The 13,682-nt window shown below is 48.7% G+C and overlaps 1 protein-coding gene across 2 annotated transcripts in view; it reads left to right on the forward strand.

Moving 5' to 3' along the window:
• cacna1fb (calcium channel, voltage-dependent, L type, alpha 1F subunit) overlaps positions 1-13,682 on the forward strand; it is a 45,186-nt gene that overhangs the window by 29,469 nt on the left and 2,035 nt on the right. The window contains exons 30-50 of one of the 2 annotated variants that reach the window (XM_036143677.1): positions 346-504; positions 578-688; positions 759-842; positions 950-1,078; positions 2,746-2,811; positions 3,049-3,140; positions 4,392-4,551; positions 4,627-4,754; positions 4,874-4,970; positions 5,298-5,400; positions 5,666-5,767; positions 5,842-5,972; positions 7,041-7,172; positions 7,262-7,316; positions 9,243-9,441; positions 12,280-12,387; positions 12,789-12,925; positions 13,002-13,114; positions 13,182-13,365; positions 13,443-13,490; positions 13,576-13,676. In XM_036143677.1, coding sequence (XP_035999570.1) covers positions 346-504; positions 578-688; positions 759-842; positions 950-1,078; positions 2,746-2,811; positions 3,049-3,140; positions 4,392-4,551; positions 4,627-4,754; positions 4,874-4,970; positions 5,298-5,400; positions 5,666-5,767; positions 5,842-5,972; positions 7,041-7,172; positions 7,262-7,316; positions 9,243-9,441; positions 12,280-12,387; positions 12,789-12,925; positions 13,002-13,114; positions 13,182-13,365; positions 13,443-13,490; positions 13,576-13,676 — 2,439 coding nt within the window. The remainder of the gene's footprint in view (positions 1-345; positions 505-577; positions 689-758; positions 843-949; positions 1,079-2,745; positions 2,812-3,048; positions 3,141-4,391; positions 4,552-4,626; positions 4,755-4,873; positions 4,971-5,297; positions 5,401-5,665; positions 5,768-5,841; positions 5,973-7,040; positions 7,173-7,261; positions 7,317-9,242; positions 9,442-12,279; positions 12,388-12,788; positions 12,926-13,001; positions 13,115-13,181; positions 13,366-13,442; positions 13,491-13,575; positions 13,677-13,682) is intronic. The other variant, XM_036143679.1, reaches the window with a different exon arrangement.

Genomic DNA, 13,682 nt, shown 5'->3' on the forward strand with positions numbered 1-13,682 from the left:
ACTGAGATGAAAATGATCAAAGAACCGGATCAAAGGAGAACCACCTGAAGGTCCTCTATAGTCTTAGATCCACACCCAAACAGTTTGACTCCACTGGGTTCTAAGAAATATGGGAAATAAGTTGGACTTTCACAGGACATGGAAAGACTTTGCTGTTTGGTTCTGTTGGTTCTGAGCAGGTTCTGTTGGTTCTGAGTAGGTTCTGTTGGTTCTGAGCAGGTTCTGTTGGTTCTGAGCAGGTTCTGGTTCCCTGAGTCCAGCTGTGGTTTATTGGTTCTGGTCCTTGATCCAGTCAGCCGGTTCCAGGGCGCTCTGTCTAGTTTCACGTCTTTGTCTCAAACACAGCGTCAGTGCGTGGAGTACGCCCTGAAGGCTCAGCCGCTGAAGCTCTACATCCCAAAGAACCCGGTTCAGTACAAGTTCTGGTCCATCATCAACTCGACGGGCTTTGAGTACGTCATGTTTGTCCTGATCCTGCTCAACACCGTCACGCTGGCCGTTCAGGTCGGTACCGCTGCATCGTGTCGAAGCCGTTCGGTCTGGTCACGCCTAAAGCCGAGTGGTTTCTCTGCCGCAGCACTACGAACAGTCCAAGACCTTCAGCGACGTCATGGACATCCTCAACATGGTCTTCACCGGACTCTTCACGGCCGAGATGCTGCTGAAGCTGCTGGCTCTCAGACTGCGGGTGGGAAGGCGGAGGCAGAATGCCGTGTGAAGGTCCTGCAGCGCCGCTCACTGACTCCTTTTCCTTGCAGCACTACTTCGTGGATGCCTGGAACTCCTTCGACGCTCTGATCGTGGTTGGCAGTGTGGTGGACATCGTGGTCACCGAGTTCAGCGTCAGTGCAGCAGATCACAGACAACGTTTCCTGTCAACCACATAAAAAGCTTTTGTGTTTAACGGTCCACTTTCACACAGAACTTCATTTAAGTTTCCTGTTTTCAGAGCGGCGAGGACAGCTCCAGGGTATCCATCACCTTTTTCCGCCTGTTCCGAGTGATGCGATTGGTCAAGCTGCTGAATAAGGGGGAGGGGATTCGTACGCTGCTGTGGACATTCATCAAATCACTGCAGGTCAGAGAGCCGCGTTAACTAAGGAGACAGCTAGTTAACGAGTAACTAAGGACATAAAGTTAACGAGAGAGAGCTGGTTAACGAGGTACAGAGAGTTAATGAGGTACAGCTAGTTAACGAGTAACTAAGGACATAAGGTTAACGAGAGACACCTGGTTAACGAGGTACAGAGAGTTAATGAGGTACAGCTAGTTAACGAGTAACTAAGGACATAAAGTTAATGAGAGACAGACTGGTTAACGAGGTACAGAGAGTTAATGAGGTACAGCTAGTTAACGAGTAACTAAGGACATAAGGTTAACGAGAGACACCTGGTTAACGAGGTACAGAGAGTTAATGAGGTACAGCTAGTTAACGAGTAACTAAGGACATAAGGTTAACGAGAGACAGCTGGTTAACGAGGTACAGAGAGTTAATGAGGTACAGCTAGTTAACGAGTAACTAAGGACATAAGGTTAACGAGAGACACCTGGTTAACGAGGTACAGAGAGTTAATGAGGTACAGCTAATTAATGAGTAACTAAGGACATAAAGTTAACGAGGTACAGAGAGTTAATGAGGTACAGCTAGTTAACGAGTAACTAAGGACATAAAGTTAACGAGAGACAGCTGGTTAACGAGGTACAGAGAGTTAATGAGGTACAGCTAGTTAACGAGTAACTAAGGACATAAGGTTAACGAGAGACAGCGAGTTAACGAGTAACTAAGGACATAAAGTTAACGAGAGACAGCTGGTTAACGAGGTACAGAGAGTTAATGAGGTACATTTAGTTAACGAGTAACTAAGGACATAAGGTTAACGAGAGACAGCGAGTTAACGAGTAACTAAGGACATAAAGTTAACGAGAGACAGCTGGTTAACGAGGTACAGAGAGTTAATGAGGTACATTTAGTTAACGAGTAACTAAGGACATAAGGTTAACGAGAGACAGACTGGCGTTATTAAGGGATGGGAGAGAAGAAGGGTGGAGTCAGTGCTGAGCAGGGAGTTAGGTGGAGGAGTTAATGAAGTAGGATAAGAGGTGGGTTGTTACCGAGTGCAGGATGTAAACCAGCAACTATTGAGTAAATTTAAATAAAGCCCTAATGTGTAACCGGCTGTGACGTTGGATAAAGGCTATAAAATGACTAAAGATAACTACACAGGCAGAAACAGACGTTCACATCCAGAGGAAACCCTTTAGGAGGCCGTGTGGCCGTAGCTGCTGACTTTTTGTAAGTACAGAGTTCATACAGAACAAATATTTGTTGCATACAGCTTATAGGAGTATAGTCATATTCCAGGTGGAATAAGGAAACATTACAATATAAAGTGCAGCAGTAAACATAATGTAAACATATAACAGTGCAGGAGAATTTACAAACCAGTTTTAATGTGCAAAATAATGGTGCTAAAAGGCATTTGTGCAAAAATGCATGTTTGTTGTGTAAAGGGAGACTAAGAGTCCGGCAGCGTTGGTAATGATGCAGATGTTCAGATGTGGTGCAGAGTCCAGTTTATAGTTCCCCATGGTGGGGGGGGCAGAGGAGCCCTGATGGTCCCTGCTGCTGTCCTCACCACTCTCCTCACGTTGTTCCAGTCAGAGGAGGTCTGGTTGTCGGGTTGAAGCTCTGCTGTGTGGCTCATGGGCTCAGGGTCAGAGTCTCATGCTGTGCTCTCTCTGCAGGCGCTGCCGTACGTCGCTCTGCTCATCGCCATGATCTTCTTCATCTACGCCGTCATCGGCATGCAGGTGAGCTTATATAGCTGAGGTCCTGCAGGGGGCGCTGTCTGGACTCTGCAGAGTCCTGATGTTTGCTGAAAATGGAGAGAACTTACTGATGTTCCACAAGACCTAGAACCTGAACGCAGCGAGGACGGGTTCTTGTCTGGGTCCAAACGGACCTACATGGTACCTTATCGTACCCCCCCCCCCCCCCCCCCCCCCCCCCCCCCCCCCCGCTAACTGTTCCTCCTCTCTGTCCGGCAGACGTTTGGGAAGATAGCGATGCAGGATTACACTCAGATCAACAGGAACAACAACTTCCAGACGTTCCCTCAGGCGGTTCTCCTCCTCTTCAGGTCAGACCTCTCTGCTGCTGTTGCTCCTGCTGCTCCTGCTGCTCCTGTTGCTGCTGCTGCTCCTGCTGCTCCTGCTGCTCCTGCTGCTCCTGCTGCAGCTGCTGCTCCTGTTGCTCCTGTTGCTCCTGCTGCTCCTGCTGCTCCTGTTGCTCCTGTTGCTCCTGTTGCTCCTGCTGCTCCTGCTCCTGCTGCTCCTGCTCCTGCTGCTGCTCCTGTGCTCCTGCTGCTCCTGTGCTCCTGCTGCTCCTGTGCTCCTGCTGCTCCTGCTGCTCCTGCTCCTGCTGCTGCTCCTGCTGCTCCTGCTGCTCCTGTGCTCCTGCTGCTCCTGCTGCTCCTGCTGCTCCTGCTGCTCCTGCTGCTCCTGCTGCTCCTGTGCTCCTGCTGCTCCTGTGCTCCTGCTGCTCCTGCTGCTCCTGCTCCTGCTGCTGCTCCTGCTGCTCCTGCTGCTCCTGTGCTCCTGCTGCTCCTGCTGCTCCTGCTGCTCCTGTTGCTCCTGCTGCTCCTGCTGCTGCTCCTGCTGCTCCTGTTGCTCCTGCTGCTCCTGCTGCTCCTGTTGCTCCTGCTCCTCCTGCTGCTCCTGCTGCTCCTGTTGCTCCTGCTCCTCCTGTTGCTCCTGCTGCTGCTCCTGCTGCTCCTGTTGCTCCTGCTGCTGCTCCTGCTGCTCCTGCTGCTCCTGTGCTCCTGCTGCTCCTGCTGCTCCTGCTGCTCCTGTTGCTCCTGCTGCTCCTGCTGCTGCTCCTGCTGCTCCTGTTGCTCCTGCTGCTCCTGCTGCTCCTGTTGCTCCTGCTCCTCCTGCTGCTCCTGCTGCTCCTGTTGCTCCTGCTCCTCCTGTTGCTCCTGCTGCTGCTCCTGTGCTCCTGCTCCTCCTGCTGCTCCTGCTCCTCCTGTTGCTCCTGCTGCTCCTGCTGCTCCTGCTGCTCCTGTTGCTCCTGCTGCTCCTGCTGCTCCTGTTGCTCCTGCTGCTCCTGCTACTCCTGCTGCTCCTGTTGCTCCTGCTGCTCCTGTTGCTCCTGCTGCTCCTGCTGCTCCTGTTGCTCCTCCTGCTCCTCCTGCTGCTCCTGTTGCTGCTGCTGCTCCTGCTGCTCCTGTTGCTCCTGCTGCTCCTGCTCCTCCTGCTGCTCCTGTTGCTGCTGCTGCTCCTGCTGCTCCTGTTGCTCCTGCTGCTCCTGCTCCTCCTGCTGCTCCTCTTCCTCTCACTCTGCTGTCCAGCAAATGAGGAAACGACAGAACTGCTTCTGTTCTGGTCCACAGGTGTGCCACAGGTGAGGCCTGGCAGGAGATCATGCTGGCCAGTCTCCCAGGTAAACGCTGTGACCCGGAGTCGGACTACGAACCTGGAGAGGAGTTCAGCTGCGGCAGCAACTTCGCCATCGTTTACTTCATCAGCTTCTTCATGCTGTGTGCTTTCCTGGTGGGAAAACATAAACTCACCTTCTCCCAGAAAAATACTTTGGCTCAGAAGTTCACGCCTGATTTTCTCCTTTAGATCATCAACCTGTTTGTTGCCGTCATCATGGACAACTTTGACTATCTGACGCGTGATTGGTCCATCCTGGGGCCGCATCACCTGGATGAATTCAAGAGGATCTGGTCGGAGTATGATCCAGAGGCTAAGTAGGTTCCACAGAGGTTCAGCTGATCATCAGATGCTGGGTTAGGTAGAACCCAGCATCTGATGATCAGCTCCACTCTTCCTGGAACTGATTCACATCTGGAACGTTCTGTCTCCTCAGAGGTCGCATCAAACATCTGGATGTTGTGGCTCTGCTGCGGAGGATCCAGCCTCCTCTGGGATTTGGGAAGCTCTGTCCACACCGAGTGGCCTGTAAGGTGAGCCCCCAGGTGAAGCAGAGTCCGTCCCGCCTCAGACCCGCTGGTCCTGGCTGGGATCCATGGAGGCAGCTCACACAGATGTAGAGTTACAGCTTATCGTTAATTAGTGATTATTTCCATATTCTCTGATGGTCCAAGTTACCTAAACAGGGTCTGTCCTGACAGAAATGTGCAGAAGACTCTTTAGAAAACCACATTCACACCTAAAAGACGTGAAGATCTAGGAGGTCCTGCAGCAGCATTTAGATGATGAGTTAGGCGTGGGAAATATCCACACCTGAGTGGGCAGAGAAGGTCAGAGCCTCTTTCTCCTCTCTACCTCAGCGCCTGGTTGCCATGAACATGCCTCTGAATGCCGATGGGATGGTGACCTTCAACGCCACGCTCTTCGCTCTGGTCCGCACGGCGCTCAAGATCAAGACAGAAGGTACGAGAACTTTATCATGCTGACTCCACTTTCACCTTCAAACAAACTCAGTTCAGGTGTGTAGGAGACATTGAAGGTCAGACATCATGTTCTTTAGCTCTGGTCAATGATCCCAGCTGGGATGGGAACATAAATGCAGCGTCATCTGCATATTATCTGACTTTTCATTGCAGTCAGGCCACACGCTGCCCTGCTTATGTCTTCTGTGGGTTAACAGCCATGAAGGTGTGAGTTTATAGCTTTATCCCCCGCATGCTGTGTCCAGGTAACCCTGACCAGGAGAATGAGGAGCTGAGGGCGATCATCAGGAAGATCTGGAAGAGGATGAAGCCCAAGCTGCTGGATGAAGTCATTCCTCCCCATGAAGGTGGAGTTGCCACCGCGCCGTAGCACCTCTGCGTGGAGCTCTGCACACTAAAAGCTTTCTCTCTCCTTCTGCAGAGGAGGAAGTCACAGTCGGCAAGTTTTACGCAACTTTCCTCATTCAGGATTATTTCAGGAAGTTCAGGAAAAGGAAGGAGAAAGAAAATGTAGTTGGAGAGTCCGACTCTACGAATCCGTCTGCTGTTCAGGTTAGTTTGCTCCAGCGGGGCCCAAAAACCTGTTAGAGGCAAATAATCTGTGATTAATGCAACCTGACTTTGATCAATGTTAAATTAAACAGATTCATTAGCATAAACCAACGCACTAGAACATGTCATTTAATTTTTATACATAAAATTACAAATAAAGACTCATGTTGTTCATTTATTGAACAGAAAAGATTCACATCAATGATCCGGCAAGGACAACCAGCACTAGATTAATATTTGCTTTTAGTTCACATTTTCCTGTTTTATTTTGTTTACATGTTCCTACATTTTATTCCAACTGGTTTTTTACTCTTTTATTTAGTTTTTATTTTCCAGTGTTTTAATCATGTAAACCACTTTCCTTTGTCCTTTATAATGAAATGTGATACAAATAAATCTGGCTAGATGGTCTCACTCTATTCAGCAGAATATAAACATAACGTAACATTTCCAGCGTTCTGATTGGTCGATCCCAGCATGGGGCCGTAGGATTTGTGCCCCACTATGTCTGCTGAGAGCGTACTGGGCATGCTCACTGAGATTCCAGATGTTCATTATTTAAGCAAACGTTGGTGAACCCCGATATTAAAGAGCCTGAGGAGGATTTAGCTGCTGAGCTGTTAGTTTTCAGGCAGACTTACATATATAGACACAATGTTTATAATATAATGTTATGGTAATCTGTTTTATTAATCTATAAAGAATGTTCCTGTCCCCTGATTGCTGTGAACATAGAGCTCCACAGCGCCACCTGGTGGCCCCACAGCTTCTGTCCTTCTCCATATTTTCTCCCAGTAACCCTGAGCTGAAGTTTAAAGGATTCTGTGATCTTTACAAAAAGCTTTTTAAAGGTCCAGGTGTTGGCTGCTGCCACCCAGTAGCCAACTGCTTCCACATCAGTGGTAGAAATTAGCTGAAGGGGAGAAAGCAGCATCTGAGGACCTCTATCCTTGACTTCCATGTGGAAGAAAATGTTTTTTTTTTTGCTGTTGTCTCCTCACATCCACTTTAATTCCTATTTATGTTCTGATGGTCTGATGTATTTGTTGGTTTTGTGTCGTGGTGCAGCTGTGTAAGGCTGGTCTGAAGACCCTGCAGGACCTGGGTCCAGAGATGCGTCTGGCCCTGAATGAAGACCTGGAGGAGGATGAGGAGGTCCTGATGGAGGGCGAGGAGCTGGAGAACAACGCTGGATATAAGGTGCTCATCCCTCCACTGGTTTGCAGAATGACGCAGCGGTTCTTTAAAGCAGGTAAAGCTTCTGTTCTCATCTGTCTGTGTGTCTGCAGACGGAAAACGGATGTGGAGTGGAGAATCGACGAGGCTCCATACTGACACCTACTGGTAAAATGCACCATTACTCCATGTCATGTTATGGAAAATATCTTTTTCCCTTACTTGTTGTGTGGGGATGGTCAGAATCAGAACCATCCCACTGTGGGAGAATAAAAGCACCCAACAGTTTTCATATGCAATAAAAAAACAAGACTCAGAAACCAGAACAGACAAAGGATTGTCTCTCATAGCCAACGTGGGGGACTTTACTTCAAAGACCACCTTAGTTACAGCGAACTCAAATACAATAAGACATCTTCATCGTAAAATCCTGCAGCCCCAGCCTTCAGGACGTACTTATACCAACTTATACTAATCCGTCTACGTCGCTGTCTATGCAGGACGCATTCAGCCTCACAATCCTCAGGCATCAGGTCCATCATCTCTCCAGCTCTCCAGCTTTGGCACAATGTGTTCTTCTTTCACACTTTCCACAGCACTGATTACGCATTAACTCCTGGCAGAACTGCTTTAACAAATGTCCTTCAGACGGTTCCTTCCTGCTCTGCTTTTATGAAATAACATGCAGTCTGCATCAGACAGCGGATCCCAGTGAGGTCCAATCACACCACATGTTAGAAAAATGAGTAAAATCCATGGATCTGCCATATCGTATTGCTCCCATGATAAAACGCCCGACTGAACTAACAGATTTAAAAGCATCCTGGACAAAGGTCGGAGCAGCAAACCGCATTTCATTTCATTTCATTTCAACATGCAGAGCCGTTGGTTCATAAGTCAGGGAGGTTATATCAGCATTGAGGGGGGGGCTCTAAAATGTTAGCCCACCAATTGCACCAAATTTTTAAAATATTGTCCAAAACATTTTCGCCTTGAACACGATTTACCTTCTCTGGTGGCTAAACTGGATTTATTAAGGCTTTTTAATACACAGTCCTCCATAATGCCAGAAATGGCTTTAGAACTTGACGCTGAGAGGCACTCAATCAATTGGGTGGAATGGGACTATTTATTTTATATTCTGAATAAATTTGGTTTTGGACCTTCCTTCACTTCATGGGTGCAGTTACTCTCCTCCTCCCCATTAGCTTGTGTTAGAACAAATTCTCTGTCTTCTTCTTACGTCCCACTGTGGCAGAGATCAGTGGGTTACTGGGCGTATGGGAGGAGGAAGGTGCCGGAAAATGTCCAGGGTGCAGCAGGCAAAACTGCACCTGGCACAGGGACAAACTGGCAGTTTTATTCAAACATTGATCCACTTTGTAATCGCTGCAAAGCTGGCATTAGCTCACTTATCCAAACATTTTGGACGTGTCCCAAAGTTGGTAAGTATTATTTTAAATACTTTCTCTGGGGCATATAAGGTCAACCTGGCTCCTCCGGCGTTTACTGAAGATATTATGAGGTTTCTGCATTTGGAGAAGATACAAAGCACTTTAACTAGTTCATCACTTAAGTTTAACCAAACATGGCAACAATTCTTGAAATACATGCAAACTTTTAAAATGTGCACTACACCGTAGAACGGTAACCAGCCACATACAGTCTGAATGGTTAACAGCTGACCTAATGGTCCATTTCACCGTTTTTTTGTTCTGTTTTTTAGTTTTTTGTTTGTTTGATTGATTATTTTGCTTGCTTTTATTCAATCTGCTTCATTTACATGCATGCCCATGTAATGTTGGGGTTTCTGTAAAAAATGAACAGCTACTAATGCATACTGTATATCACTTTGTTGATGTATATTGCTGTTGAAATGATAAATAAAATTGAAAAGAAAATCCTGGAACCACAAAGATTTAAAAACCTGAGCAAATATGAACTAATATTAATAGTAATTAATATTATGTGTAAATCTGAGCCCAGTCAGAAGGGGGCAGCAGAGAAACAGGTCTACACTGTTTGACTGACTCAGAAATTAGAAGGTTTCCAGGTGCGATCGCCACTGATGGTGGGCGGGGCCTCTCTCTTCAGGTGATGGTGGGATTTCTAACGGCAGTCTCATCCACCGAGTCGGCTCTCTGACCAGGCAGGCCAACGGAAACGAGCACGATGAGCATCTTCGCCGCGGCGACAGTATGAGGTCATCGGTCAGTCATCATCGCCGGCCGTCCGTGAAGAACAGCCTGTCGGACCACGGCCAGAAGAGACCGTCATACCACAAATACGGAAGGTGTGTCGTCATCATCACACAGAAAGGACTCACATCTGGTTTTGCTGGAGGCTGAAGGCTCTGACTGCAGCTGCAGCCACATCCTCCAGGTGGCGCTGTTGTTAAATAGCACATATTATAATGCTTTCTTTGCAGTAGTGCTCAGGCCTGTAGTTCACTATGACTACTTTTATTTCCATGTCCAAAATAAAGAAATGAGTTTAAAAATCATGAGTGCAAAGACAACAGCCAGGGGAGAGAAGAGCAGAGGTAGCAAAGTCTGCAAGAGAAACACTTCCTGACCAGTCGGGACAAATATTGTCTCTTTTTGACAGGCAGTAGCTTGGAGGCCTAACAAGCTGGCAGCCAACGCTGCGATTTAGGAGCTCTTTTTGGTGAGCCCGGTGGGGAACAGCCGCTTATTATAGCCAATGGCCGAGCTAAACCTTCATTGTTGGGGGGCCAGAGGGAGGCCAAGGCTATCTCTGGGGGCTCCACACACTAGGAGAAGGAATTTGTTTCTCTAAACATTTGCAATTGGAGTTTCCAAATGTTAAATATATGTATTTAAGTACATAAAAGGCACAAGTAGATGAGATTTCAGAATCAGAAATACTTTAATAATCCCAGAGGGAAATTACTGTTTCAGTACAACCGCCATCACAAACATTTCAGGGGGGGGGGGGTGGCCATGCTGCCAAGGACACCACCTACACGGTGCCCACAGGGCGCTGCCATTACTCTGTGGAAAGATAGAGGCCACAGTAGTAGGGAGAGGAAAAAACACATATTTCACACTTTATCCTATAACAGGATACCGTTTGAGATATCAGAAACTTCTGGCATGAGAAGCACAAATAAGACGAGACACATTTAGCAGAAGGTAAACGTGAGAATAGTCGCGTGTAAGTTCATCAGTTTATATGAGCATCAGTTATGTGTGTCTGTTTGGGTGTTTATATCTCCATGAACGCTCTCCAGAGACCGTTGTCCTTGATGTTATCCACCGGCCAACAGTTCAGAAAGCATCCACAGATGTCAGCGGGGGAGGAGGGAGCGGGGGGGGGGGGGTTCTGAGCTCTACGCCATGACAACCAGGGAGTGTCATTGATAGGGAAGGCATAGACCAAATACTTTATTTGTTATGAGGGCAAGCTGCACTGCCTTTCACGTCAGCTTTAAATCTTCTGCTGGCTCCAAATGGTAAATCCAATTTTCCAAATTGTTGGGCTTTTCTGCGTATCACTACCAGATTTTATCCCATCTCCCTTTGAGTTCAACCACCAAAGCCAGTCTGCGTTCCAGCACATCCAGATTTTCAGCTCCTCCACCATCCAGGTCTGTCCGTTCACCGCCTTAGTGAGCGCATCATTTGCAGCCGGCAGCCTGATCAAGGCCACATAGCTACCGACATCCGCTGTATTTACTGATACATCAAAAATCCACAAAAAACAATAAGTAGAGATCCCAGTATCCTGAATCCAAACATGCAAACATTTCAACATCCAGGAATGACAAAGTGGAAAGACACACCGTTTTCCATAGAATATGGGGTGTATCCCACAAAATGAGTCAATCAGGACCGGACGGGTCCCCATTTATGCAGTTTACACGTCAATAAAAATTTGATCAATAGCAATGAGAGAGCAGCTTACCAGATCCATGTTTTTCAGCGTTCAGGTGATATGAAGAAAGTGCTCAGAAAGACAAAACATAGCAGCAGAAGCAGGAGAGGAGAGAAACACAACTGTCCTCAAAGAGAGACAGAACAGATTTGTGTTTATAAAGTAACAAAAGGAAAACAAAATCTAAAACACAACTTGGTACATGTATATAACATGTTTCATTCTGCCCACAGTGGTCCCAATTCCCTGTAATAGGCTTTTCTAATTTTAAAAGTGTAGCATTAAAGGAGCTATAAGTAAGATATTTACTGTAAAATCAACCAAAATCATTCTCATTTCTCTCCCAGGATGTTAGTAACATTCCCTAAAAACAATCAGTCTCCCCCATCAACAACGTCTTAGTCACGTTTTTCTCCTTTCAAACCTGGAGCTACGGTCCAGAATGATTTCAGAGTGCAGCCCGTGTTTACTTCCTGGTTCCTGAGCCAATCACATGAGAGTTCCCAGGGTTCCCAGCACCGAGTGCAGCATTTGGTATTTTATCTTGGCTAAACAGCAGCAGCCTGCAGACATGGAAGCAGGTCAGAGAAGCGGACCAGAACCAGAACAGAACACATCATAGACCCGTCCTGTGGAGGTAGAACCTCAGCGGAGATTCACAGCAGCAATCCGCCTCTGATCCACCATTCTGTCAGCATGCAGGTGCACTTTCTCATTTTCAGCTCCAATTCTGACCAGCATTGTTACTCTGTCGCACACGTTAGCATGTTCCCCTAACAACTGACCTAAATTATTTCTAGGACAGCATGTGTCCCACCAAACAAGCTCCCTTTGGATTTTCCTCGTCACAGAATGTGGTTTGGGCCTAAATGTCACTTTTATTTAGTAGAAACGGTGGATGGGAGGGAAGCCCAGATGCAATCATCCCGCAGTCATTTGCTCAGTCTCTGATGTAAATGATCACAGCTGAAGTTTAGCAGCTACTCAAAGTGTTGCAGTTTGTTCCACCAGAAGACCCATAAAATGTGAAAACTGTTGTATTCATAACACATTTCTCCCTATCTACAACAACAGATCCTGTCATCATTTCTATATGGCCCTCACTTTCTAAAAAGCTCTTTCAGAAATATTGATTTGCTTTAAAAACAACAAAAAAGATAATTGATTTCAACAATTTTACCTTTTCTGGGTCTGAACAGTTTTCAGCCAATCACAGTCTTGGGTTGTCCTGCAGGAGAGACTCCAGAGACAGGTCGTGGAGGAATGGAGACGTGGAGATGTACGGAGAGCAGGGTTACTACAGCAGGGAGGAGGACAACGAGAGCATCACCTCCAGAGACAGGTGAGCCCACCGCCGTCAGGTGAAAGGTTTAACCTCTTCGTTTCTCAGCAGAACTTCAGATGCTGCGCATACCTGTAATGAAGGGAAATCATAGCAAACGGAGCGTAGCTGTCAGGCTAGTCATAGCAGGCGGGACAGAAAGCCGTAGCATCATTTAAAGATGGATGCTGGAGCAGTGGGAGCAAAGCTGAGCTAGTCCTTCATTTCCTTCTGGGTGGAGTTTGGATATTCTGCCTTTGCAGGCATGGAGGGGAGCCCAGGTGCATGTCAGGTGACCTGAGGAGGAGGAGGAGGAGGAGGAGGAGTCCAGAATGCCTCCTGACACCTGGCCTGGTCCCTGTGGACCTGCAGCGGTAGGTAGTACTGCACCTGGCTAAATGCTTACCTGGCTGTGTTCACAGACACTACCCTGACGATCCCTCGCCGTACCAGGACCACCACGACGGACACGCGCCGTACGCCAACGGCAGCTATGGCGACGGTTACAGCGAGGGCAGGAGGACGACTCGAAGACGCCTGCTGCCTGCCACGCCCACAGGTAGGAGACGGAGCGCTGGACATCACAGGTGTGACGGCGCAGCAGCTCAGCCAATCCGTTTCTTTGCCCTCTGCAGGTCGCAAACCGTCCTTCAACATCCAGTGTCTGAGGCGGCAGGGCAGCAGTGACGACCTGCCCATTCCCGGCACGTACCACCCGACTTCCCCGCCACGCCGCACACGGCCGCAGGTAACCTTCAGACCTCTGCCCCAGACACACCTGGGCCGGCTCCTCAGGTGACCTCCGCTCTGCTCAGCAGGCCTACAACAGCTACGACTCCGCCGGGCGCTCGGCGGCGACCGCCTCGGCTTCCTGGGCCAAGCCGTGTCCTCGCCGCGGCCGCCTCCTCTACGCTCCGCTCATCCTGGTGGAGGAGGAGGGCAGCCCCCCCTGGGGGGGGGCACTGGGTGCTGAGGGGAAGAACGGCGGCGCAGCAAGAGGTGAGGAGGCAGGGTGTCACGAGGCACAGGACCTTTATTGTGAAAAGTGTGTGATGCGGCTTCCTGTGGCCTGACAGGAGCAGCGGAGGGACCGCCCTGGTACGGCGGACCTGCTGGCAAATGTGGTGAGACAGAAACGACGTGCGTTGTCCTCACGGCGCCGCGGTGAGTGTGTGGGCGTGTCTGACGGGTCATGTGACTGTGTTGCAGCTCCGCCCCCCTACAGGGCGTACACCACCCTCAGGGTTCCCTCGCAGCTCGGGAGTCCGTTCGCAGAGAAGCGGGGATCTGCTGACAGCCTGGTGGAGGCGGTAAAT

This window comes from Fundulus heteroclitus, chromosome 1, assembly GCF_011125445.2.
Source record: "Fundulus heteroclitus isolate FHET01 chromosome 1, MU-UCD_Fhet_4.1, whole genome shotgun sequence".
NCBI lineage: Eukaryota > Metazoa > Chordata > Actinopteri > Cyprinodontiformes > Fundulidae > Fundulus > Fundulus heteroclitus.